The sequence below is a fragment of the Leptonychotes weddellii genome, chromosome 10, assembly GCF_054177405.1.
Source record: "Leptonychotes weddellii isolate Sample4059 chromosome 10, ASM5417740v2, whole genome shotgun sequence".
Taxonomy (NCBI): domain Eukaryota; kingdom Metazoa; phylum Chordata; class Mammalia; order Carnivora; family Phocidae; genus Leptonychotes; species Leptonychotes weddellii.
Window position 1 is genome coordinate 76452778 of NC_138378.1, and position 27144 is coordinate 76479921.

The 27144-nt window shown below is 53.7% G+C and overlaps 2 protein-coding genes across 3 annotated transcripts in view; both read left to right on the plus strand.

Annotated features, from left to right (window-relative positions):
• Positions 1–12196, plus strand: part of VAX2 (ventral anterior homeobox 2) — a 28211-nt gene extending 16015 nt beyond the window's left edge. Inside the window, exons 2-4 of one of the 2 annotated variants that reach the window (XM_081833647.1) lie at positions 1960–2147; positions 3628–3729; positions 11521–12196. In XM_081833647.1, coding sequence (XP_081689773.1) covers positions 1960–2147; positions 3628–3729; positions 11521–11949 — 719 coding nt within the window. In that variant the 3' untranslated portion in view covers positions 11950–12196. The remainder of the gene's footprint in view (positions 1–1959; positions 2148–3627; positions 3730–11520) is intronic. The other variant, XM_006728025.2, reaches the window with a different exon arrangement.
• Positions 12197–14116: 1920 nt separating this feature from the next.
• The window catches only part of ATP6V1B1 (ATPase H+ transporting V1 subunit B1), a 27247-nt gene continuing 14219 nt past the window's right edge, over positions 14117–27144 (plus strand). Inside the window, exons 1-2 of the mRNA XM_006728011.3 lie at positions 14117–14385; positions 20390–20445. Coding sequence (XP_006728074.1) covers positions 14268–14385; positions 20390–20445 — 174 coding nt within the window. The 5' untranslated portion in view covers positions 14117–14267. The remainder of the gene's footprint in view (positions 14386–20389; positions 20446–27144) is intronic.

Here is a 27144-nt window from a genome sequence, read left to right on the forward strand (position 1 = left end):
AATAATAGGACCTGAGCAAAGGGAACCCAGTCAATGGGGTTGCAAATACTACCTCCCCACCTTTTCGGAATGTAGAAAGTATCAGAGAGGGAAAGTTTGAGTTGTTCCAAAAGGCCTGTGGTTCCCACCACCACCTCAAGAGCAGGGCCCATGTCCATCTGATAAGCTCTGCCCAGTCCCCTCACAAGACACGCCTAGTGAGGGGAAGACCACCTCTGAGAGTGACTGTATTCCCTGACCCAGACACAGCTTCTCCCCAGGCTCGACTGAGCACCTCTGAGGGCAGGGGCAGGACCTGCGAGCCAGGAGCCTACAAGGAGCTAACACATACCCTGGAGGAGGAAATGTGAGCAGGCCCTGGCAGGAGCCAGGAAGAACCATCTCATAAACCATATGGTGGAGGATTCAGAGGGACAGGGGTCAGGGTCACCCTCTAGAGCAGGGATTCTAAAAGCAGAATCCACAGTGGTGAGGCTCACAGGAGTCCCCTGACAGATGGCACATCCCAAATGCAAGTCTTTTCCTCTGCCTTCCAGGGCACTGAGGAACCTGTCCAGAAGATTCCATTTTTTTATACCCATGACCCAAGTTCTCTTCATTATAACCTATCCATTGAATCATTAAGTATTACCAAAAGATGGTATTCATAAAGTAAAGTAAGGGTGTTTATACAGCTGATGGAACACTGTCAGTGTGGCCTCGGGTGAGTTACTTAAAATGTGTTCCTTCACTTCCCTATCTGTAGAATGGGACTCATAGGGACACCTGGGTGGCTCAGATGGTTAAGCGTCTGCCTTCGGCTCAGGTCATGATCCCAGGGCCTGGGATCGAGTCCCGCATCGGGCTCTCTGCTCCTTGGGAGCCTGCTTCTCCCTCTGCCTCTCTCTCTCTCTCTCTCTGTCTCTCATGAATAAATAAATAAAAAATCTAAAAAAAAAAAAAAGAATGGGACTAATAATAATCCAGCTTCACTGAGACATTGGGAGGGTTCAAGTGCTGAAAACAGTGCCTGGCCCAGAGCAAACACAGCAGAGGTGTCAGCTTTTATTATGCCTAAAACATGAGCAGCCCTGCCATACGCTTCTGGAGGGTGAACATGGATCATCTCTGCCCCTATAGTTAAAGCTGATGTATATACAGAAGCCCCCCCTCCAATTCATATTTTACTTTTGCGAACATTTTGTTTTTGTTTCTCAGTTCTTTGAGTGGGAATATCCGGTGAATATAGGCTGCAAGGTTTTCAACCTCTCTTAAGTAGGCTTCAAAATATTGGAGACTCTATGCATGGATGGTATTGGGTTAGGACCCAGGAGGGTGGTCCTATTGCTCAGAACTAGGTACATGGCGAGTGGTAGAAATCTCCCCTCTGGAAGGCACCCCAGCAGCTTGATTGGTGGCAGTGGTCCTTGGGCTCTTTCCTGGGGATCCCAGCTCCCCAGGCTGCCCTCCACCCCATACTAGCTAGCCTCTTCGCGGACCCCAGGAGGGTCTGTGGACTGAGTGCTCACCCATGCGTGCACACCTGTCCACAGGGCTCAGGACCTGGCTCTGGACATCTCCTCCAGTAAGCCTTACCTGACTGATCAGACCCAATTCTAACCCATCCTCTCCTCTATACTTGAGGACTTGGTATATCTCTTTCCATTTGTCCTTTTACTCTGCTGAGGGAATAGAATCCTGGCTGGGTCAGAGCAAATCCTTTCTGCCCAGACTATGGCAGTGGACTTGAAATTTGTAATGAGGCCCATTCACATATATATGCCGAATAGATACAACATACTGCATTGAGTGATTAAGGAAGCTAGGCCCAGAGAGGGCAAGCCACTTGTCAGAGGTCACAGAGCCAGACCCAGGCCCAAAGAGCTCCCCATTAGATCACACTACCTCTTGTGAAGATGATTGTTGGTGGCCTAACTCCTTACCTAGTGAACTAACCAGCCTCTTTTCATGGCCCTGCAGATGCCAAAGGGACCATCCGGGAGATCATCCTGCCTAAGGGTCTGGACCTGGACCGGCCCAAGCGGACCCGCACATCCTTCACGGCCGAGCAGCTCTACCACCTGGAAATGGAGTTCCAGCGCTGTCAGTACGTGGTGGGCCGGGAGCGCACCAAGCTGGCCCGCCAGCTGAACCTCTCCGAGACCCAGGTAAGCCCGTAGGGCCAGGCCGCTCCACCCCTGCCCTGCAGCCTGGGGACTTTGTGGGGTATGAGACCTCTGGGCTGCTAAAGGGAGACCCAGCTTTGGAGGAGTTCAGACATGCGTTAGGGAAAAGCTTAGAGGTAAACCAGAGTAGTAAATATAGTGAGGACAAGAGAGCGCTGGCGTAGGCCAATAGGGGGCCCCGCGACTGCATCAGGCACTTTGGGGTGGAATATGGGAAACGGCCAGAGAAATAGGAAGGAGGGGCATCCAGGATGCAGGGAGTGACTCAGGGAGGTGTTGGTGTGGGAGGGACCCTGCAGTAAACGATGGGGAGGGGTTGGCTTGCCAGGAGCAAAGATTCCAGGGACGAGAAGAAACATTACAGAATTGGGTTGAGGACTTCTCATTTCCCCATTCTGGGCCTTTCCCCACCCTCCATACATTCCCTCCATACATACCCTTGATCCCACTGTGCCTCAGAAGTTCTTGCTGGAGAGAAGGAGTCTGAACACCCCCTTCACCCAGGAAGGGCTTAGCATTTTAACAATAATAAGCTTAAGCCAAAGGAAAAGCGTTTGCACTCTGTGTGAATGGAGGCATTTCAAGCTGGTAACAGAGATTCAGGATAACGATAGTGATAATAAGACCACCGAGTACTCAGTGTGCCCAGGAGCTGCTCTGAGGGCTCCGCATATGGTAATTTACCAATGCCTCCCAGCAACCCAGTGATGTAGCTCCCTGTATTATCCCATTTTACAGAGGAGGAGAGGTTATGCCCAAGGTCATACAACTAATAAGCCCCAGGGCTAGGACTTGGGCAAGCAGTCTGGCATCTTCATGCTACCTATAAACTGGCAACCATCCTGGAGCTTTTAAGGAATGACTCGGGGACCCTTAGTTGAGCAAGAGCTCTGGTAGGTTAATGTCATATATGAGGGAGCTCAGTCAATAAATGTATGACAACGGCCAAAGCAGGACTTAGAGCGGGAAGAGGCAAAGAAGGAGAGGAGTGAGTAGGCAGACAGTCTGGAAGGGGGCGCTGCCTGGGGAAGGCGCGGGTGGATAAGGGAGGCCCCGCAGTGCCTGGCACCCTGCAGCGACGTCAGGGGTGGCTGAGGTCCTGCGGGCCTGGGCCATCTCCGCCTGGACCTCTTGTCCTGCTGCTGCCAGTTGCTGAGTCCCGAGAGCAACCCTGCAGACGGCCTGGGCCAGCAGGGGCCCTTGCTGCAGCTATGCTGGGTCTGGAGGCTGGAAAGCCGGGTCCTGCCAGACAGAGGGCTGTGGTGGCTGGGCCAGGCCAGAGCTCCTGGGGGGAAAGTCAGGCATAGAGTCACCCCTTGATACCTGCCCCTCCCTGTCCTAACTGCCCTCTGCCTGGCCTAGTTTTGCCCGCACACTCTACCCTAAAGCTCTGCTCTCCAAGGGCACCTCAGATGCCCAGGCTCCTTCTCGGTCCTCATCCTTCCCCTGCTCTGCCTCCTAGACACCCTACGTGTACCTGCCCTTGATGGTCAAGGTCAAACCCCTCCTCTTCCAGGAAGACTTCCGTAAGACCTCATTCCGAGAGACCCTTCCACATGGCTTGGTAAAGTGTGTGTGTATATGTGTGTGTGTGTGTGTTTGTGTGTGTGTGGTGTGGTGGGCACCAGCTAGCGCCCAACTTCCCACGGACAAGAATGTGTTTGAAAGCCCCATCTCCTTTTCAGGTCTCCTTGGGGAGCTTAGCACACAACTGGGCAAACAGAGACCCCTCAGTGAATCCTCAACTTACTGACTCTTGCTTACCCCCGTCCTTTCTCTGTCCCCAGCCCCAGGTCTTACAGATACTCTAAGGCACAGTTAACCTTTACGGAGACCTTCCTCTGTACCAGGCTCTAAGTACTTGACGTGGCCTAAATTATGTAGTCCTCACCAAGACCTCGTGGGAGGGGAGTGAGGTTTTTCTTCCGACCACACTTCTGACACCCAATGTGTGGTGTTTCCCAACACCAACAGCAACCAATTCTGCCATTCTCTCTCACCAGCTGGGTGTCAAACTAGTCAATGCAATTCTGACGCCAACTCCTGCTGTGAGCACAGACGACGCGGTGTAAGCCTCAGTCCCACAGGACAGTCTCCCATCAGGTGCCAGATGCAAGTCCCCAGGGGCCACCTGTACTTCTGACTGGCCAGCTCTAAAATTGGGGGCTCCCACATCTCCCTCCTCAGGTTTGGCAATGTGTTGGAATGACTCGCAGAACTCAGGAAAACATTTTCCTTTCTTTTTTTTTTTTTTTTAAGATTTTATTTATTTATTTGACAGAGAGAGAGAGAGAGAGAGATCACAAGTAGGCAGACAGGCAGGCAGAGGGAGAGGGAGAAGCAGGCTCCCTGCTGAGCACAGAGCCCGATGTGGGGCTCGATCCCAGGACCCTGGGATCATGACCTGAGCCGAAGGCAGATGCTTAACCATCTGAGCCACCCAGGCGTCCCACATTTTCCTTTCATTTACAGGTTTATTGTAAAGGATAGAACTCAGAAATAGCCCAATTTGGTGGCAGGGGAGATAGAGCCAAATGGAAGAGATGCATAGAGCAAGATGTTGGGGTGGGGGTGTTCGAGGAGCTTCTATACCATTTCTGGGTGTGCCACCCCCCAGCATGCTCATCAACCCAGAAGCTCTCTGAATCCTACTGTTGAAGAGTTTTTATAAGCCAGCCGCATTCCCTCCCAGGAGGGCAGGGGTGGGGGCTCCAAACCTCTAATCACAGGTGTGGTCTTTCTGGGACCAGTGCTCCTGAAACTGTGCAAGGCCCACTGAGTCACCTTGTTAGCATAAACTCAGGTGTGGCTTAAAGGGGCCTTTTATCAGTGACAGAAGACAGTCCTCTCACTCAAGGAGTTCCAAGGGTTTTAGGGGCTCTGTATCAAGAACCAGGGACAAAGGTCAAATATGTACACTTTTTAAATACCAGAATAGGCCTTTATTATTTCTGCTTTAAAGAGAGGGAAACTGAGGCACAAAGCAATTAAATAACATGCTCAAAATTTAAGGTAGGCATATGTGGGGCACCTGGTTGGCTCAGTCAGTGGAGAATGCGACTCTTGATCTCGGGGTCATAAGTTCAAGGCCCACACTGGGTATAGAGATTATTTAAAAATAAAATATTTTAGGGGCCACTGGGTGGCTCAGTTCGTTAGCATCGGCTCTTAATCTCATCTTAGGTCTTGATCTCAGGGTCATGAGTTCAAGCCCAGCATGGAGCCTACTTAAGAAAAAAAAAATCCTTAAAAAAATTAAAAATCAAGAAGGCACATTCATTAGCTCATCTAATCTATAAAAAGATGGTTTTATGGGTAATACTATCCCCATTTCAGGAAACTCAGAGGGGTTAGTAACTTGCCCTAGGATATACAGCTAAAATTTGGTGGAATTCTCTGTATATTCACCCATACCTCTGTTCAAAATTATTACTGAATGCCTACTATGTGCCAGGAGATACATAGTATCTTTTGAGATCTTTGAGGAGATGAATGACAGTGGGCTGAGGTGTGAATGACAGGGAAGAGTCAGCCAGAGGAAGAGCCAGAAGAAGAGGAGTCAAGACTCAGAGTAACTGTGAAGACCTGGAGGTGAGAACTAGCATAGAATGTTCTGGAAGTGTCCGAAGGCCAGTGTGGCTAGAGTTGGAAAGTAATAGGAAGGTAGGTGGGGCAGAGCAGATAGTGTCTAGAGGCCCTGGTGAGGTGTTGAAGGGAGGACTGCTGGCATTTTACAGAGGTCACTCTGACATCTGGAGAATGGGGACGAGAGGACGAGGTGGGGCCACTGCCATGTTGTCTCAGACTCTGAGTGATGGTGGAGGAGAGAAGTGAACTGATCTGAGACGTACTCTAATTTGGAGAACCTGTTAGGACTTGCTCATCATGAATTACGTGCACAGGGCAAGGGAGAGAAGTGGCTGGGGCTGGAACAGGTGTATGGTGAAAAATGGTCACTGATGCCACGTCAACAGGTTGAGAAAGCTGGGGAGGAGCAGGACAGTGGGAGAAGAACCTAGAGTTTTGTTTTGGATCAGTTCAGTTTGAGATCCAAGGGGAGAGGTCAGGAAGATATGTCAGAGTTTTCTCTGGGGGTTGGTGTTTCTCTGATTTACCTAAGTGTCTTGGTCTGGGCTCTTCTGGGGGAAAGGATAAGAGATTCCTTCAAGTGTGCTCAAATGACAGATGGACTCTGAAGGGGTAAAACAGGAGACACAATCTTGTGGAAATCCAAGAACAGGAACCATGGTGTAGCCAGGCCTAGTAGACAGCGGAAGCTGAAGGTCATTTTGGACCCAAGGACTTCAGTGCCACGTGCAGCCCTCCCCTCTGGCGCTCCCCTGACTACGCCCCCAACTGCTTCCGAGCAATTGCCTCTGTCCACTTCTCTTCCTCCTGCCAACCAGCATCTTTACCCCCTTCCTGGATATCAGTAGGGTCCTAATTCAGGCAGAGAGAATGTGGGCTCACTCAGGGCCCATTCTCATTCCCTATCTCTTCCTTAACCTCTATGTGCCCAGTTCAGTTGTCTGCACTTTTAATGAGAACCCCCTTACAGGACCTGGTGGACAGAACAGTGAAGCCTTCCCTCCCCACCACCTACAGAGTTCTGCAGGCTGAAGTGTTCTTCAGAGCTTGGGACAGCGAACCAGGCAGAACACAACTGACCTCTGGCCCTGGGATTGCCGAGATCCCAGGGCTAGAGAGCAGGAGGGGGTCTCAGAGAGAGCTATTTCTCAGAACCATCAGAATCACCCCCACCCCCCATCCCCCTAGAGTGGCATGTGCTCTTCCCCACATCAGAGAACTAGGACAGTCCCACTTAGCCCAGTTCTCCCTGTGTTTAGAAACCCCCTGATACACCTTGTCACCATGCTTTGTTTCAAGGAGAATATGTAGCGCGTGGTTAAACCAGTGTTTCTCAAAGTATGGTCTGCAGACCACCTTTATGGAGAACCCCTGAGGTTCTCATTAAAATACAGATTCCTGACTCAGATTCCATGCTCGGCCCACAGTTTCCAAGTCAGAATTTCTAGGAAAGACCTGACAACCTCTATGTTTTTCAGCTAATGTGGTACCACCCTACTGGAAAGACTTCAGCATCTGCCAGACATTTTACTAAATCCACTAGTATTAGCTCATTGAGTTATCACAGCAAATCTATGAGGAAGCATTATTACAATCCCATTTTACAGATAAGGAAACTGAGGCACAGAGAGTTTAAGTAACTTGCCCCATGCCATTCTCACTAATCAAGGAGAGAACTGGAATTGAATCCAGGTCTGTCTGACCCCAGGATCTTCTCCACTATCTTGTTTGCTGCTTCTACCAAAACATTTACTGTCTTATAACACTTGCTGACCTGTCCACCTCCCCCACTGCACCCCACTAAATGGGTGCAGATAAAGTTTTAGGTATTCCTTTTTTCTCAGCACCTGGCAATGCTGACATGGACTGGATGCTTGCTGTTTATGTGTTGTATGAATGAATGACTAGAGGCAGAGCAGGAAACAAGAAACATGGCTGTGGAGAAAGGGAAGGTGGGAGGCTGGCTTCAGGACTCCCCTCACTCGGCTGACCGGGGGACTTTTTCAAGGCCGGGGCCCCAGGCTCTAGGCTGAAAACAAACTGCCAAGTCCCAATACTGACTTGATCACCACTGAGCTTGGATAAGAGCAGCTCTGGCTCTTCGACAATTACCTCAGCCCCATACCCATCACCTCTGCCCCAGATGACTTCGTCCAGAACAGCAGAGTAGGTGGTACCTTCCAGGTTACAAAAACCAGGGCCATCCCAGATACGCAAGTACCGTTCATAGGAATGTGCCCACAGTCACAGGAAGCAGCCTCTTAAAGATTAATGCCATTTCCAAATCCACAGTGAGGCTTGGGATTTAACACCAACCATGAGCCCAGAGAGGAGGATAGATGATCTCCCAGAAAACACCTCCCTAGTCTTGGCAGCCAGCTGGAAACCATGCCCCTCCCCTGGTGTGTGGCTCACAGTGTGGTCCAGCAAGGGATGAGGGCATGAAGGCCCCAAGCATTCACTGAGTTCCAGAGGAACCAAGAGAGGGAGGAGGCAAGATGGCAGCCTGCAGGGAGACCACAGCAGGGCACCAGGAAGGCAAGGGGAGGCCAGCACCTCAGGAAGTATGCTTCTGCACAGGACCCAGGCCTATCCAGTATGCAACTGAATTGGGCCTTAAAGGACCTGTATCCAGATTTAACCCTGAGAGAGGATGGCCCCTTGGTAGAATCGAAAGCTTCCTGGAAGAAAGGGGTGGATGAGCCCAGAGGCTCTGAGCCTGTCTCTTACTTGTTTGCTGAGCCTTATAAATTCACCCTTTAGGCACTGTGGGACTGATGATAGGAAGTAGACGGGCAGGGTGCTTCTCCCCCACCTTTGCAGCTCCAGGACCTTCTACCACAGTTCACACGTTAGAATCACACCCAGAAATATTTTAAAAATATGGACGCCTAGGCCCCAACCCGCAGAGATTTTGATTTAGTGAGCTGGGATGGGGCATGGGCATCAGGCTTTATAAGAAAATGACTCCATATAATCTCAAAGTGCAACCCAGATTGACAACCCCCGATGGGGCCCATAAGGGCCCAAGAAATGGGCAGGCCAGACCCCAGCCCCTGCCTCCCTTACCCTCCTTCCCAGGAGACTCCCCCACCCAGGGCCAGCCTACATGTCCTCTCTGCTGCCCCCGCAGGACAAGACCCCCTGTAAAATCTTTGTCCGTCCTTATGGATCACATTCTTTTTTTTTTCCTTAAAGATTTTATTTATTTATTCATGAGAGACAGATAAGAGAGAGAGAGAGAGAGGCAGAGGGAGAAGCAGACTCCCAAGGAGCAGGGAGCCTGATGCGGGACTTGATCCCAGGACCCTGGGATCATGACCTGAGCTGAAGGCAGACGCTTAATCATCTGAGCCACCCAGGCGCCCCATGGATCACATTCTTGTTACTGCCACTCCCTTTGTTGCTGGGAGTGGGTCAATGCCACCCTCCCCCTAGACCCTCAGCTTCCCCAGGACAGGAATCCTGACTTCTGGGTCTGTCCTCTGCCCTGAGTTCAGAGCCAGGAGCTCACAGGAGGGTGGGCCAGGCACCATGCGGAGCCATCTACATGGACTTCCTTATCTGATCCCTGCAACAGTCCAGGTATTTTTGTCCCCATTTTTGAGATGAGAAACTGAGGCTGGGATGGTCTTGGGGTGGTGCCTAGGGCCTACAAGGGTGGCTGCTAACCAGGGCAGAGAAGCCAGGGGACTTCCCAGCAGGGGAGAGGAATCCAGTGACATACAGAGCCACTTCCCCCGAGGGTCTGGTGGGACCCTTTCCTGGAGTTTCCGGGAGTGACAAACTTAGAAAGGTTTTCTTCTTTCCAGTCGCTTCCTTCAACCATATTTGGTCGAGTGCTTCTTGGCCTTCCCTTGCTGATATCTCCTTCAAATGTCACCTTTTCAGAGAGGCTGTGTTTGCCACCCAGGAATAAGCTAGTCCCCTCTGCTCCCTCTCCCCCTTTTTTCCAAACCAGTGTCTCTCCAAGTGGTGTTCTGGGGCTGGTGTCCCCCGCAAACTGTTATCTGTCCAGGACCGGTTAAGTGCAGAAATGGAGAGTAAGTGTAATTCGTTTTAACTGTATTTGACAAAAACATTGGTCTATGACAGACTGGAAACTTTAAAAAGTGGTTCCTCAGCGAGAACAATTTGAGAGACACTGCTAGAAGCCCTTCGCGCCGCCTGACAGTCGCGACTGTTCTCATTTGCCCTCTTCATCCGGCTCCCCCTCCATGCTGTCCCCTCCACACCAAAGATTTGCTCTGCTTTCCTCACTGCTGATTCCCCACGTTGAGGGCAGCGCCCAGCAGGTAGTCGGCACTCAGCACACATCCGCTGAATGAATGATTGAGCGAATGAACGAATCAATCTCAAGTAGATCCCATAACCTTCTGGTTAACTTCTGTCATTGAAACTCAATCCAGTCCAATTTAAAACACCAAACTCATGTCTGTTTCAAATCCCTTCTTCCCCTTCCCCACTCAGAACAGGTCTGACTCACTGTTGAGGGCGCTGGAGGGGTGGTTGCTCCTAGGAGGTGGGGTCCTGAGGCATCGCCCTAGGGAGCCCTCATCCTCACCCAGGCAGCCCTCCCACTCCTGCCTCCTCCTCCTTGTCTCTGAGCTCCTTCACCGGAGCCATAGGAGTGGCTGGCCTCCCTTACACCCTCCCAAAGCTGGAGGCCACCAGCAAGCCCCTCCCGTCCTTTATCTTTGTGCGCCCTCCACTCTGCGGCATCCCCCCTTGTCCTGCGGGCACACACTGTCCCAGCCAGCTGCCAGCCTCCTGAAACCTCCAGGCCAGAAGCAAGCCCAGCCTCTGAACTCCTGGGACACAAATCTGGGTGCAGCAGGGCTGGGTTTGACAAGTGTTCCAGCTGGGGAGCTACGTCAGACTCTCCTCTCAGGCCTTTCTAGTCCCTACACATGGTTCTTCCAGAGCCTGCTCCTGGCTGTCCGTGAAGGGGGCACGCTGTCCTTCTCACAGTGGGGAGGAAATCCCGGCACCATGAGGGCTGACCACTGAGCTTCCCTCCCAGCCTCCGGTTTCTTCTACAGACCAGGGCAGGGCTTGGAGCACCAGGCGCTGGGTGATGGTAGAGGTTGGTCCTGCCTCCTCTCATAGACCTGGGAAAGGGGCTCTCTCTGCCCTTTTGTTGGTGGCTTCACTTAAGATGTGGAGGACTTGGCACCTCTTTGTCCCCGGGTGTGAGAGTGTCGCCCTTGGAAGCCCCCCCTCAACATGCTGCTGTATGCTGTCACACCTGGTGTCATGTGAAGAGACCTGTCATGTTGTAGGGGATGAGGTGGGAGGTGGCTGCTGAAAGGTTCAAACAGATGGGGACAGAAAGCTCACTTCAGAGGCAGTGTGGGGGTCAAGACCAGGAGCCGTGGGATGGTCCTCACACCGGGCAGGGGCGGCTGCCCGAGGCCGCATGCTTTAGAGGGCCCTGCTTTGGCCCTTCTCGGGCCATGCCCCTCCCGATGGGGTGAGCACTCTGCGAGGCCGAGGATGCTGCCCACCAGGAGTCTGTGCCTGCCTTCTAGAACACACCCCATGTCCGTGATCTGGAGGGCAGGGTCCCTTATTGGCTCACCCAGAGCAGGCTGGTGTGGGAAGGCCTTAATGATGCTCTGAATGCTCTTCTTCCCCCTTCCGCTCCACCCTTGCCCCCCCACTCCCCACTCCCTTACCCCCCATGTCCTCCCTCTCCTTTTCTCCTCCCACCTGCCCCCACTTTGCTTCGCCCTTCCTGACACCCGTCTCCACCCTCTGCCCCAAGGTGAAGGTCTGGTTCCAGAACCGCCGCACCAAGCAGAAGAAAGACCAGAGCAGAGACCTGGAGAAGCGGGCGTCCTCCTCAGCCTCCGAGGCCTTTGCCACCTCCAACATCCTGCGGCTGCTGGAGCAGGGCCGCCTGCTGTCCGTGCCCAGGGCCCCCAGCCTCCTGGCGCTGACCCCTGGCCTGCTGGGCCCGCCTGCCGACCACAGGGGCACCTCACTGGGTGACCCCAGGAACTCCTCCCCGTGCCTCAACCCAGTGACCTCGGCCTCGGTATCCCCGCCGCTGCCACCCCCAAGGCCAGCCCTCTGCTTTTCCGCTGCCGCGCTCCTGGACCTGCCTGCCTGCTATGAACTCGGCTCCTCGGCCTTCGAGCCCTACAGCCGGAGAGCAGGCAGCCCTGGTGGTGGCAAGAAAGCCAACGTGTAAGCCTCCACCGCCCCCCTCCCCCCCCCCGTGACACTGAGTCCCCAGGCACCTCACGCCCCCGCCTCCCCTGCCCCGTGGACCGCCCGGAGCCGGCTCGCAGAGCCCCGCGGGGAGCAGCGCACGCCGGCCCGGCCGCCCCCCAGCTCAGAGACTGTCCACCGGAAGGCCTTGGTCCCGCAGCTTGTGTGTGTGAGTGCAGTGTGCGTGTGTGCCGCTCACTGAAATAAAAGGAAAACACTGACAAGAAGGGAAACAGAGTCCCCACAGCACCACCACTGCCCTCAACCCCCTCTCTCCTCCTCACTGGGAAGGAGGACGCGCTGAGCCAGGGACGCTCTAAAGGGCAGAAACGAGAGCCCCGACAGCCACGGTCACAGTTGCGGGGTGGGGATCGGGGTTCCACACGTGTGGGGGCTGACAGGCACCTGACTCCTACTCCCAATTAGAGCTTCCACCTGCGCATAGCAAAGCCCGTGGTGGCAACATTGATGCTTTTGTTGGTTAAACATTGCTCTTTGCAAGCTCCTCTTTGAAACAAAAATACTTGAGAGGTAGCAATGTTAAATCCTTCAAGAGGGGTAAACGATGAAAGGTCAGATCAGAATCCAGAGAGCCAGAGAGGGTAAATCCAGGCAAGAGCCCACACGCCTTAGAAAGCACGCCTGTCGCGAGCACCACCCCACAAAGCACTTTTTAAAAAGTGTTGTTTTTGTCTTTTCGTTCAAGTAAGACGCTTGTATTTAACTTTTTGTTGGGCCATGACTGTGGATTTATAGCAGGTTGCAAAGATACTGTAGAGAAATCCTGTACCCTCCACCCAGTGTCCCCCTTGCATTTTCCAACACCGAGCTTGATATCAGAAGCAGGAAGTGGACATGGGTACCGTGTGTGCGTGGTTCCCTGTCATTTTGTCACCCATGTGAGATCTGTGCACCCGCCACACTGCGGTCAAGGTGCAGTGCCTCCAGTTACCACAAAGCTCCCCCTTCATCGTCACCCCCCGACCCTGGAGGCTTCTTTGAAAGAATGGAAATCCTGAGAGAGGGACCAGGGACCGGAAATGGGTCCTCAGGTCAGAGGTTAGAGGTGAGAGTTCAACCCTCTGGGGAAGAAAAGACAAGCATGTCCACTCCAGTCTGCTCCGGGAAAGACATATTTGGTTTCAGACTGGCTGTCCTGAGTCACCCAGACGGGGGTTCCCCATACAGTTGTGCTTCCTCCCCTCCCTCTGTGCTGCTGGTATCATTTGGCGAGGTGCTTGGAAATGCCCTGACATCCTGAGTCTGGAATGAAACATGGGGGTGACCAGGGCAGACCTTGGGTTCAGTGGGTCGAGCCACCACCTAGTGCCCACCTTGCCTTGTCCAGCAGACCTGTGCCCCATGACTCTTTTAGCCACTTGACACAAGGAGGGTTCCTCCATTTGTACTTTCTGCTCCGAGCTGAAAACTGTCAGGGCAGACCTGCTGCATGACACCCTAGAGGTAAAATATAAAAAGGTAAGACAGGGTCCTAGGATTGGATAGAGGGAGACCTACCCTGGTTTCCAGGAAGCTCTCAGTATGATGAGATCGAAAGGCTTAAAGAGACCCAAGTCTGATGGAGGAGACGTAAGCTCAGCTCTGTGGGGGCTCAGAGTCTAGGGGCAGTGACAAGAGGCAATGCTCCAAAAGGGCATGACAAAGGGAAGACACCAGATGTGTGGTGAATCCAGAGTGCTGGAGGATGCAGGGAAGGCTTCCTGTAGGAGGTGGCCCTGAAGCTGGCAGAAGAATGATCCTCTATAGATGTTCAAAAAAAGATGATGATGGAATGGTGCAGGGGAAGAAGTACCCAGGTATGATCAGGGCAAGGGGTGCAGGGTGAGGGCAGGTCAGGGGAGACAGTGAGGAAGCGGCGTGAAGAGAGGGCAGCCTGCCAGAAAGTGCATGTGGTGCGGAGACCAGGAAGAGATGTGGTCTGGAGCAAGGGGCTGTGAGAGCACCTTGAGTTCCAGGGGGAGGAGCTGAGTTCATACTGGCTGCAGGCTGGGGGTGAACGAAAAGCCAAATTCAGAGGTTAGAGGGCCAGCCTTACCCCTGCACGCCTCCCCTCCCCTCTGCTGCTGCGGCAGGTGGCTTAGGGCCCCTCCCAGATCTGGAAGAGCTCCAGGACCCAATTTCCCTGTTTACAGTCAACTCAGGGAGGACGGGAGTGGCGAGGGGAGGGGTGGCCACCGGGGCGGTCTGATCAGTTCTCTCCAGCTCGGGCCTGGCTTGAAGAGTTTGCGCTCGCCACCAGCAGGCTCAGGTCCTCAGCTCCCAGGCTGCCGCCTCGCCATGGACACAAGGGTAGGCAGTAGGCCCGAGGGGCTCCCCGGCAGTGGCTGTGACCTGGGCAGAGCCCGGGAACACATGCAAGCGGTCACCCGAAACTACATCACCCACCCCCGTGTCAGTGAGTACAGTCCCCGCAGTGGGTGAGGGTGGGGGCTGCTGGGTGGCTCGAGCTTCTTAGGCTCAGGGAAAGAGGAGGCTCTGAGGCGGAGGAAGATCTAGGGGGCTCTCGGTCCAGCAGAGTGAGGCAATGGACCGCCCAGACAAGGGGCCACCTCTGCAGATGGGGGGATGGGGTCCCCAGCCCAGGCTACCCCAGAGGAGAAGGCGGGGGAGTTCCTTGGGGGAACCTCTCGGTCATCACCCTTACCCTGCCCTGAGACCCCAAGTCCAGAGAGAGTTCCCCACTGCCCCAAGGGTGTGTGTTTGTGATACATGCTCTGTGTGAATGTGTGTGTGTTGGGGGTGTGTGTGCGTGTGCGAGGAAATGTATGATCAGGAGTTCTCAGGGAATGCGTGCGGCAAGGTGGACCATGTGTGCATTCTCAGGATGGGGACAGACACGCCACTGTGTGTCACGTCAATGGGTCCATGTCATGCGTGCCTTTGGGGGAAGGTGTCTGTGTGTATAACCCAGGGGAAGGAGCGTGTCTGGGTATGTGCGTGCTCCCACCTTCACTTGGGTGAGGATAGGTGTAAATATGTGCGTGACAGCTTTCAAGTGTGTATGATCAGAGGGAGGAAATGTGTAACAATATATGTGCATACTTGTACAGTCAGGGTGAGTGTGTGGTTCCGTGCACAAACATGCGTGCTCGTGGGGAGAATGTGGGTACGTGGTCAGGTGATGTCATATGTTTGTGTCTCTACAGCTGGGGGCGGGGGGAGTGCCTGGCACGGGGAGAATTCAGAATTCAGAGGGGACCATCCCGAGGTGTGTCCAGGTATCTGGGGCACAGAAACCAGTAAGGCTCTGAGGACTGAAGGGAGTACCCCCTCCATCTCTCCTTGCCAAGGTCATTCTCCAATTCTCGAATTCTCGGGCAGCCCAGCTCACTGGACAAAACCGGCCTGGCCAGCACAGGCCAAGTAGAGCCAGAGGCTCCTAACAGCGCGTGTGTGGAGAGAAGCTGGCCTAGAACAGCCACCCCGCCCTCCGCCCTCGGTCTGTTGCTACCCAGACCATAGCGGGAGGAGCCAGCTGGCGGGGCAGCCCAGAGAGCCGGGTCTGCATTGAATGGGGCTGGCATCCGCCCAGAATGGACCAAGTGCAAAGCGGGCAGGCCCGGTGTGCAGAGGAACGGAGCAGGGGGTATGAGGCACCTCCAGAGGCCTGAGGCAGGCACTGAGGGGTGGAGCACATTCCAGCTGAGGAGGAACTGAATGGGACCAGATTTAGCAAGGAGGCCCTGCAGGCCCTGCGCTATGGAGGCATGGGGGAAGCGCTGAGGCCCAGATCCTCCCCTGGGGCAAAGCAGGGGTCCTGAAGGCCCAGAAATACCCCGTGACTGGCCCCCCCACTTGGGCCCAGAGCCCAGGCCTGGTGGAGATCTGAGCCCACCCTGGCAGGCTCTTCCCCCACCCCCCCCTGCAGCGTGCCCTCCCCAGGACCCTGCCGGGTGGCACCTCACCCCAGGGCCCCCTCCAGCCGGTTGCCTCTAGCCAGCACCTTATTTAAAGTCAACAAGCCCTGGTACAGGGAAACACCCAGGAGATGTGACCCAGGCTGGAACCCAGGGGTGGCAGCGCCCTCGTGTCTGCCTCTGTGTCACTTCATGGGGCCCTCACTCAGGTGAATGTGTCACACCCAACAGCTGACCCCGAGACAAGGTTCCGCAGACGGGGAGCCCCTCCACCCCTGACTCTTCTCCGGACCTGCATTAAAGACGTTCCCGCAGGGACAAAGGCTACCGCCTTTGCTGCACACCAGTGCCCTCATAGGGTACCCCCAGGGGCCAGCCCCAGCCCCACCGACAGCCTCCCCCACCCAGGAGCAGATCGGATTCCCCAGTGTGCTTCTGCACCCACGGCATTCTCCGGTTCCCACCCCCTTCCTCCTCTGGGGGGTCTGAGGGGTTTCCTCCCTGAGGGGTGAGGATGGGGGTGGGGGGAGTATGTGCAAAACTAGAGCTGCGCCGTCAGGTCAGGAGAGGCAGGACTCCTGAGTCTCTCTCTGCCCATATCCCCCAGCCTGGCCTCCGACTGGAGGACTCTATGGACTCTACGGATTTCTGGGCAGGAGAACTTTAAGTAGAGACAGAAAGTCTAGGAGGAGAGCTGGGGGACCAGAGGGACAGGGATGGGGCAACTGGCTCCCAGCCCCAGGGCTTCCTCAGCCATGGGTGGGGTGAGTCGAACAGAAGGCTTCCTGGAGGAGGAGGTGGACCAACAGGCCTAAGGCCTTAAGGGTGATTTCACTGCAGTGGCTGAGGGAATAAGCCAGAAAGGAGGGGGCAGGGTAGAATAGGATGGGGGTGAATCCCAGCAATATCTGCCCTGGTTAAGAAGGGACCCGGCTGCCTCCCTCAGAGCTAGAGCTCTTTCCCCAGGGGAAGGAGGTGGCATGGAGCTCTATCTGTTGTGTGGGGCAGAAGGTGCTTGGCGGGGGCAGGGGGGAGGCAGTGGGAGGAGGGAGGGCAGGGTGCAGCGGGAGCAAAGGTTGGACTGACAGGCTGTCAGCCAGGCTGGAGGGGCAGAGCCAGGTCAGATCACCCAGGGGCTGGAATGCCAAACCCCCAGCTTTGCTGCCTGTCTCGGTTTCCTCGACCGACCCAAAGGCCAGAGAGTTCCACCCGGCAGGTCTTGGGCTGATTCTAAGAAGCCTGGGCTTCCAGCCTTGGCCCTCCCTCCCCTAATCCGTCCGGAGGGGATAAGGGAGGAGGTGGGAGACCTACTGGCCCCCGGCTTGCCCCCACCCCGGCCTCACGCCTGGGCAGCCGGCTCAGCCCTCTCCCAGGACGCTGCAGGTGTGGCTGGGCAGGCCCTAATTAGTGGGCTGCGCGGAGCCCCGCTGAGCCTTTGACAGGGGAAGGCAGCGGGGGAGATGGGGGCAGGGAGGGGCGCCAGGCCTGCAGCCCTAAGTGCAACCCAGAGTGTCAGCTAGGACAATGGAAAAGGGGAGGAGGCAGAGCAGAGGGAGGGAGTGTCTGCAAAGTCTCAGGAAGGCCTATTGAGGGAGTGCCCCTCAGAGGTCTTCTGGGCCAGCCCCCTGCCTCCAGCATGACCCTCCCCCACTTCACCTCACCAGGGTTGACCAGTAGGTCCCAAGGCTGGGGGAGTGCCACGGGGTGCTGACTGACTTGTGGGTGCCCCAGGAGAAATCAGCCAACTTCTGGGCCTCAGTTGGCCGCTGCATGCGATGGACACAATCAGTTGGGGGTGGGTACACACAAAAAGCCTGGCTTCCCGACAAGGACATCTTTGTTGCTCAGCCACCACCTTGGCTGTGTCCAAACGAGACAGCCTCGAAGAAAAGATGTTCTCTAGTCTGACCGGGGAGACACAGAGCTCTGGTCTGAGGGGGGAGACATAATCCATCTCATTAAGGACCACAGGCTGGGGAAGACACCTCTAGGGTGCCCGCCTGGGGGCTGTGGGACTTCAGGGGGGAGCAGAGCCAGGGGGCTGCAGGACTCAGTCAAGGGCAGGGTGTTGAAGGATATGAAAAGCCGGATGCTGAACAGAAACAGCCAGAGTGGATTATCTGCAGTGAAGGGCCCAGGCTATGGAGTGACGACTCATTTAGGAAGCCCAAGAGAGAGAGCCAGGCCTGTGCTTCTGGAAACCCAGAATGCCGGCTTATGGCTGAGGCTGGTGGGATGGACTGGGGGCTCACAGAGCACACGCTGGGCGCCCAGCCTGAGGGCCCTGCTACAGGCAGCATTCCTCCTGGCCTCTGGGCTGCCCCCAGCTGCTCACCACTGCTCCCCCCACCTCAGGTGCCCTCCCCAAGGTAGCGCTGTGGGGATTTCCAGGTAACAGGTTTCCCAGAAAGAAGCTGTGAAATGGGGGAAGCCTGCTGTGAAGGAAGGGAGGAAGTTGAAAGACTTGACTGACTCTGAGGCAGAATTGGAAAGAGTTCCCTGGGGCTTTGTGGACCTTGAGCCCCAACTGCCCCCCCTCCAGCCCACCCACTCAGCATGTTGCTTTGGTCATCTCAGCCCTTTTGGCCAGTCTGGTATTTTCTCTATAGGGCCAGCAAGAGGCCGGCTCTTCCCAGGGCTTTTTAAAATGAGGCTCTGTTCCACTGTGCCTGATCCCTTGGGATGGCCTAGAGAGAAGCCAGAGTGGAGAACGGCAGGAGAGGGTGGAAGGTGAGCAAAGGAAGTCAGCAGTGGAGCGTACTTGCCAGAAAGTGGGCTGTGAAGGGCAGCAGCTGTGCAAGGACTGGGGCTGACTGGGTGGTTTTTGAGATGGGAGATACCAGGGGCGCCTGGGTGGCTCAGTCGTTAAGCGTCTGCCTTCGGCTCAGGTCATGGTCCCAGTGTCCTGGGATCGAGCCCCGCCTTGAGCTCCCTGCTCAGCGGGGAGCCTGCTTCTCCCTCTCCCACTCCCCCTGCTTGTGTTCCCTCTCTTGCTGTGTCTCTCTCTCAAATAACTAAAATCTTAAAAAACAAAACAAGATGGGAGCTACCAGAGCTTGCTTGATGGGAGGGCCAACAGAGGAAGAGATGCTGGCCCTCTGCCCTAGAGAGCAGTCATCTCTGGGGATGGCCCCAGTGGGGAGGAAAGGTGGGCCTAAGAGGGAAGGTTGGATAGATACCTCCTCCCATCCTCTGAAGGAAGCTGAAGGAGTTCCCCTGCTCCAGGTCCAAGCCCAAAAGGATGGGTCTTCTCGTGCCCTCTTGTTCTTGAGTTTTCCTAGCAGTCCATAAGCTCAGAAGAGCCTTGCAGACATCCCCACAAGGATCGCCTTGCCCAGTCGGTCTTCCTAGCCCAAGTCTCAGTGAAAGGAACATAGATCAGACGAGGGGTTTGACCACTGAGCCCCAAACTGGGGAAGACGTGAGCTGGGGGCATTTAGTTTCTCTTAGTGTGGGGTGACTTGGCACCAGGCTTGCACGGAAGCATGAGGGCAAGTGGCTGAGATCCCAGCCCCAGCTCTGCCACAAGCATGCTGGGTGACCCTGGGCTAGCGTTTTCACCCCCATTCTCCTCCGCTTTTGCAAAGAGGGTTAGACCACTCTTCCCTCTGATGTTCTTCCAAGCTGTGAGTGACCCAGTGACCTTAGAGACACTCTGACCATCCTGCCTTGTCAGGGCGCCTCATCTCAGCTGTCCCACTGGTGCTCCACAGGGACCCCAGGGAAGAGCTGTATATCCCAGGGTCATGGGTGAGGGAGAGTTCCACGGTCTCCCAACTAGCCTCCAGCAGAACCAAGATAGGCTTCCTGTCTGCCAGTCCATGGCTTTCCTGTTGGGGTCCCCAAGACTGGAGTTAGAGGCTCTCTGTAAGCTGAGCTCATTTCTCCATTTGTGGGTCTCTCCAGCGACTAGGACTAGGGCATTCTTCTTCTTCCTCCTTCCTTGTCATTCTTTCCCCTCCCCCACAGGCACTCAGGGAGCCCAGGTTGTCCAGGATGCCCCCTGGCAAGGCCTCATGACAAGGCACGGACCCTGGCTGGTTTTTCTCACTGGTGCCTGACCCCCGCCCCCCAACAGGGGCACATGTGCACAGACACAGTGCTCAGTCAGTGTCGAGTAACCCCGGAGGGCCACAGAGGGAGGGCAGTTCTCTCATCATCTCTAGCTGGGGGCCAGAAGCTTTTGGAAAATGTTGTGGGTCAGAGAGGAGGGAGTGGGTAAGATGGGGGCTGAGGCCAGAGGGGAAGCAGCCTCAAGATAAGAAAGACTTCTTCGTGGCTGAGGGGGAGGAGAGGACTCTGAGGGGCCTCTGCCCTCCCCCTGGCCCTCCCCTGCCTCCTGCAGGTGTCCAAGCCAGCAGGTGGCCCTGCGGGCAGGGGCATGACCCTTGCAGCAATGGTGGCTGGCCCTGTCACAGCTAATGACCCTGACAGCCCAGACTGGGAAGGGGGTGGGGGTGGTGCTTCCAGGGAGGGAGAGCGGAGGATGCCTCTGTGTGTGTGTGTGTGTGAGACCCTCACCTACCTCCACCCCTCCCCCAGCCTACAGGACGGTGTGCAGCGTCAATGGGCCCCTGGTGGTGGTGGACCAGGTCAAGGTAAGATTTCCACTTCTTCCCAGGGCTCCCCAGCCCCTGTACGGGATTTCTTCTAAATTGCCCTGCCCCTAGCTGTCTCCCATGGGCCCACCCATCCCTTGTAATTCCCTGTCACCCATCCCCACGTTCTTCCTCCCCAGCTGTCTCCCCAGCCACCCCCGGTTTCCCTTCCTGCATTTTCAGTGCCCCCGCTCACTCCCGCTCTGGGCCTTCCGGGACCCACACCTACCACCAAGGACCTGGGGGATCCAGGCTGTTGTGCCTCTTTACCAGTGGGATGGTTGTATTGAACTTGCTTACAAGGCTGGACTCTTCCATTAGCTGCTTCTTTTCAAAGGAAGGGAAGGCAGAAGAGCAACGTCAGCTAACTCTTCTCCAGAGCTCAAGGTTTTCAGACGTTTTTGGAATATCTCAACCTGGGAACCAGCAGCATGGGCGGGAAGTAAAGTGGGCCTCCCAGAAAGAAATGGGATGTGGGCTCCTTTGTGTCCCCTGGGGAACCGCAGGACCATGGCAGAGATTGACAGCATTTTGAGTTTGCGGTTGGGGATTCTTAAGGCATAAAGGGCCCTGCAAAAGTATGAGGTCACTCTGCTGTCCTCCTGCCACCAAACACTTCCACCCCCAGGCTCCCACCCCAGACTGGAAAACTGGTGCCACCCTGGAGTCATCCCTTCCTCGACCCCAGTCCATCAGTGCCAATGATCTATGAGCAATCTCCCACCCCACTGCTCCCTGATTATGGCCATGGCCTCTGGGCCCCCAGACTGGGGCCCTCCTCTCCATGCTGCCCCCCTGCAACCTGAACCCCTTCGCTTCCCTGCTTCAAACTCACCTAGTACTCCCAGCACCTTCACCTTACAGGCCCTACGTTCTGTAAGGTTTCGTGTGCACCTCCCCGCTCTCATGCCACATCCTCTCCCCTCCCTACGTGGAAATCCACGCTGCCTCTGCATGGAGCTGCCATTTGATGTCTCTAGGCCTTTGCTCATATTTTCCCTCTGCCTCTCCCACTACCTTTCCCCCATACCTTCCTCTGACTCACCCCCAGGGCTAGCTGAGAGGTCACTTCTAGAAGTTTCGCCCAGGCCCCTGGGCAATGAGCCTGTCCTTCCTCTCCCTCTTCTGTACTGTCCCATTGGCAGCTCCATCAAGTCATTTGATCACCACCTGGCCACATGTGCTCTCCCTGCCCCCCCAGTGTCCCTCCAATTGCACATTACTCCTGAGCCCCCGGAGCCTCACACTGTACTTCTGCTGAACACCCAGTCCATTGTGGGTGCTCAGTTTGTTCAGAGGAAGGGTGTGTAAATGAATGAGAGGCATGAATGAATAAGTATTAGAATGACTAAATCCAACCCTCTCATCCCTGGAAACCAGATTCCGAATTCATACAGACTTTCCCGTTTGACCCACTAGCCTTGGGGAGGCACTGGGAAGGAGCGTGATGGAGTGTTTACGCGTGTGTGGGTGCACGGGTCACGCAGTCTGACTCCTTCCCACTAGCTACCTGTCAATTCCAGATCGGCAGCATCAGTACTACCTGAGAACTTGTTAGAAATACGGATTCTAGGGCTCCTACCCCAGACCGACAGAATCAGAAACTCTGGGGTGGGGGGATGTGGGGTGGGGGGAGGATGCAAAAGTCAGTCTCTAAAAGCCCTTCAGGGGCTGTGATGCTCCCTGAAGTTTGAGAAGCATCTATTTAGGCTTGCAAACTCTAGTTTCCTCATCTAGTAAATGATCAGAGAGTTGTTGTGAGGATCAAATCAGATAAATGTATTTTTATGAGTCCTCCTTGAGAACGGTTAGCACTCGCTCTGCTTGGAATGCAGAAGGGCTAATGCGCCTGATTAACAGTTGGTGCCATCTGCTGCCCCCTCGTGTGGTATGAAGTCAGTGCCTTCACAGACATCCGCTCTCCCGACTACTAAATGGGGCTAGACTAGGAAACGAGAGAGATCCTCAGACCTGTGGCTCTGTGACTATTAGATACATCTGTAACTCTCTTAGAACAGACTGAGTGGTTGATGGAGACACCCTGAACTTGCAGAGGGAAAAAAAATCAGTTATGTATAGTCTCATAAGTTCAGGAGATGGAGAAGACAGCTTTACGTACCCCTCTCCCCATCCCACAACCACTTCCCTCTTCCGGAGTTGCTTGGGCAAAATGCCACAATTCCTCCTCTACAGCGCCACCTTCTGCCCAAATCGAGCCACACCAGCAATTACGCTTCCTGCTTCCATCTTTCTCAAATGGAAAAATGCTTGGGGGGAAGAATTTTGTGCAGACTGGAAGTTCTTAGCCCAGGGAATAAGGGCCTCGAGGTTGTACGCAAACCTTTGAAGCCGTATATCCGTGTGCCTGTGCATTTTTCTAGAGGTAGTTTCCACAGTTCCATCTGATTTTTGGAGGTGTGAGTGTAGGCTGTAAAATGCTAAACGCTAAACCCCTGAGTGTAGACTGTAAAAATGGCCCCGCTAGATTATTAAACATCCACACTCCCAGCCCTGATCTCACAAATGGTCACACACAGGTTGTGCAAGCATTAAAGAGGAGTCCGGTTAGTGGACAGCCACCTGCCTGGGATATATTAGAGAGATTTCACTAGAGCAGCGGTTTTTAAACTTGAGCATGCATGAGAATCCCCTGGAAGGATTCTTTGGGTCCCAACCCAAAGTTCTGTTTCAGTAGTCTGAGGTTGAGGCCCAAGAATCTGCATTTCCGGCAAGTTCCCAGGTGCTGCTGCTGGGCTGGGGACCACACTTGAAGATTCACTGCTCTAGAAGATCTTCTTCCAACTGGGGTGTTTTGATGCAGACCAGTCCTTATTGAGACTTGAAGATAGCACTCACCTTATCCACCAGACTTGGTTCCAAATGTCCGTGGCTACTTCAAACTTTTAAAAGAAAAAGCTTTCAGAAGCATGTATATCAGCTCTGAAGACAATTTCCAAACGGGGCTTCCCAAACTGCCCTGGGCGTTGTCAGAAGGAAAGGACTGGAGGCCAGTGCTTCCTCAGAGGAGTCCTGCCAGGCTTGCTAAGAACTTTCTAGTCGGCCGAGTGCACGAGTGCGGGCAGCAGCTCTTCTCTGCCTGACCCCTGGCTGGCTGAGAACTCAGCAGAATCCCCAGCGGAGGACGCGAGTGTCACTGAACCATCCCCACCCCCTGCGGTCCTCCTAGAGAATCAGGCTCTGAAATGGGGTTCCTCTGAGGATAAGCTCATTGTCGCGCCCTGGAATTCTCCCCCAGCACTCCCCGTTGTAACTGGCTGTGACCACCCCTGCCCCCACAGATAACTCACGCAGACACACACAGAAGAGCCTGGTACTCTCTTCCTAGAGGGTTCCAGACCACACCCTCCATGACGGGGTGTGATGGTTCTGACCTGGTTCTGCACGTTCTTCCCGGCGTCAGACTGCAATCTCTCTGCTATGCACAGTTCGTTTCCTCTGATTTCACTGATTTCATCTTTCAGGGACACACGGGGCGCCACCTCCTCTCCGTTCCCCTTTCCTCTGCCCTCCCTCACCCACATAAACCCACATAAAAAAGGAGGACTTTATCAGCCGGCTGCCTGGTTTTTATCGGGCCCATGGCCTGCGCTCTGTCGGGCAGTTTTCCTCCCGAGGTCCACAGCCCACCCGGCAAGGAGGCCGGCGGCTGCCTCGGAGAGAGAGACGGGCCCGCAGAGCGGCCGCCGAAAGCCAAGGACTTGCAGTCAACGTCGGTCCCGGGGCCTCCCAGCCCTTGCTCTTGGGCGCCCTCTTGTGGTCGACGAGCCAAAGACCGCTAGACTTGAGCTGCCGCGCAGACCTCAGCTCCTTCCTCCAGGGGCCGGCCCTGCTCTCCCAGCAGCCCCGCTCCGAGGGCTGGTTTGGGGGAGAACGAGGGCGCTTTCCTGGCCTCTGAGGAGGGGCCTGCGCCGAGCTTCCTCCAGTGACCGTCAGAGCTGCAAACGCTCTGGTCTCAAGTTCCACCCTCCCACGCCCGCAGGGGTGCCCTGGGGGAGTGTCCCCCCTCCTCACATCCCGTTAGGAAATTGAGCCATCCACACACCGCCCCCCACCCCCCACCCCCAGACCCTTAACGTCACTATGTTAGGTAGAGCGGGGTATTTAATATAGTGAGGATGGTGATAACCAGTCGCGCTGTACTTGAACATCCCAAATTACATTTTAATTACCAAAAAATAAAAATAAAAAACATGCTCCTTGTAACTAGTGAAAGAAAAGACAAGTTAACTGTTTGTCCCTAACCTCTTTATTCCCAGCCTCTTGAGATAACCAAGGTAAAGATCCTGATGTAAAGAGGCAAATAAGGTGCACGTTGAAGGGTTTACATAGGTGCACGTTGAAGGGTTTACATTGGTGTCAGTCTCTTAAAAACCTGATTCCCTCATGTCAGTAGCATTCTTCTTGATAGCAGTGCGGTAGCCTGGACGTTCTGTGATTGATTCGGTGGTTTCATTACGGGCAGACATTCGGTGTGTTTCCAGGCTTTGTTATTACAAGTAGTACAGCAAAATATATCCCTTTCATACTGGTGTCTTTATTGCTATAGGGTAGATCCCCCAAAATGAAATTGCTGCTTCAAAGTGTATATATATATATATTTTAAGATTTTATTTATTTATTTGAGAAAGACAGAGATAGTGACAGCAGGAACACAAGCAGCACGAGTGGGAGAGGGAGTAGCAGGCCTCCCGCCGAGCAGGGAGCCCGATGCGGGGCTCGATTCCAGGACCCCGGGATCACGACCTGAGCCGAAGGCAGAAGCTTAACGAGTGAGCCACCCAGGTGCCCTGTATATTGGTTTTAAAGTAGATTTTAAATAGATATGGATGATTTGGGGGCAACATTGCTAGCCCAGCAAGGTTGTGGGGATTCACATTCCCGTCAGCCATGTGTTGGAGGACCCACTTTCCAGCATCCTTGCCAGCCCCAAACATGTTCTCTCCTGGAATTTTGCCTGTCTGATCAATGAGAATACTACTACCTTGTTTTTTATTTACATTTGAGTATCTTTTTATGTGTTTGGATTTCACTTTCTCCTCTGTGAAATCTTCCTACATATGGAGGTGTACGTTTTGAGTTGTGGGAGCTTTGTTTATTGTTCACATTTTTTCATTAAGATTTTATTTATTTGCGAGAGAGAGAGAAGGATACTGAGAGAGAGCATGAGCAGGGGGAGAGGGAGAAGCAGGCTCCCGCTGAGCAGAGAATCCTGATGTGGGGCTCGATCCCAGGACCCTGGGACCGTCACCTGGGCCGAAGGCAAACGCTTAACTGCTTAACCGACTGAGCCACCCAGGCACCCCTACAATCAAATATCTCTATTTTTGCATTTATGGATTCCAGATTTCTTATCTTAAAGACATCTCTCTCACCCAGCTTTTCTAGAAAAGCTAAGAAAAGGAAAGAAGAAAGGCTCTTGTATTTTGTTCATCTTAGCTTTATATGTAAAGGTTTTATATGCCTGGAACGTATATGTGTTTATGATGTGGGTATCTTCTAAGTAGATACCTGGTTATGTTAGCACCATTTATTCAATAAATTCTGTTTTTCCTGTGAAGTAATGTGCCACATTTGTTCTACAACAGTCTCCTAAAATCTGGGATTTGTTTCTGGACTCTGATCTGCCCCACTGATCCATCTGTCTGCCCCACACCAACACTTAACTGTTTGACTTCAGTAGCTTTAGAGCATGTTTTCATGTCTGCTAAGGCAAGTCCTCCACGCTGATCTTTTCCGTAACTATTTTTGGATATTGTCAGACACTTACATGAATTTTAAAATGATCTTATTAAATTCCAGAAGAAACAAGAATCCATTGGGAATGCATTTAATTTATATACTTCTGAAAAGGATTGATATTTTTATGACAGTCATTCTGCCTTGGACAACAGTATTGTTTTCCATTTGTTCGGGGCTTGTTCGATGTCCTTCAATAAGATTTTATTATTCTCTCGTGCCTCTCTTGTCAAATTTATTTCCAGATATTGTATGGGTTTGGGCCCTATTGTGGATGGATCCATTTTTCTCCATTTCCTCGTCCGTTTATGGCTGGAATAGAAAAAAAGAGATTCTTTTTTTTTTTTTTTTTTAAATATATGACAGAGAGAGAGACAGCTAGAGAGGGAACACAAGCAGGGGGAGTGGAGGAGGGAGAAGCAGGCTTCCTGCAGAGCAGGGAGCCCGATGCGGGGCTTGATCCCAGGACCCTGGGATCATGACCTGAGCCGAAGGCAGACGCTTAACCATCTGAGCCACCCAGGCGCCCCTTCTTTTTTTTTTTTTTTTAACTGAAGTATATTGACACAAGTGGTACAAGAGATTGATTTTGTGCATCTTGTGTACAGCTGCCAACTTCTCATGAATTCTGGGGCTTCTGTCTTTGTTTTTGTTTTGTTTTTTTGGCTAGAGCCTCTTGGGTTTTTCTAGATATACAGTATCATCAATGAAGGGACTTCTGTCTCTTTTTCCATTGGCACACTTTAATTATACTTGTGATTTGAAGCAGTTTCAAAAAAATAAAAATAGTAAGGGGAACATACACCCAGTTGTTAACATTTTACCCCATTTGTTCTCTTTTGCTCTGCGTGTTTGTGTGTACATAATTTTTTCCTAGATCTTTTAAGGGTAAGCTATCCCCAAAACTCCGGTGTTTATTTCCAAAGAATAAGGATATTCTCT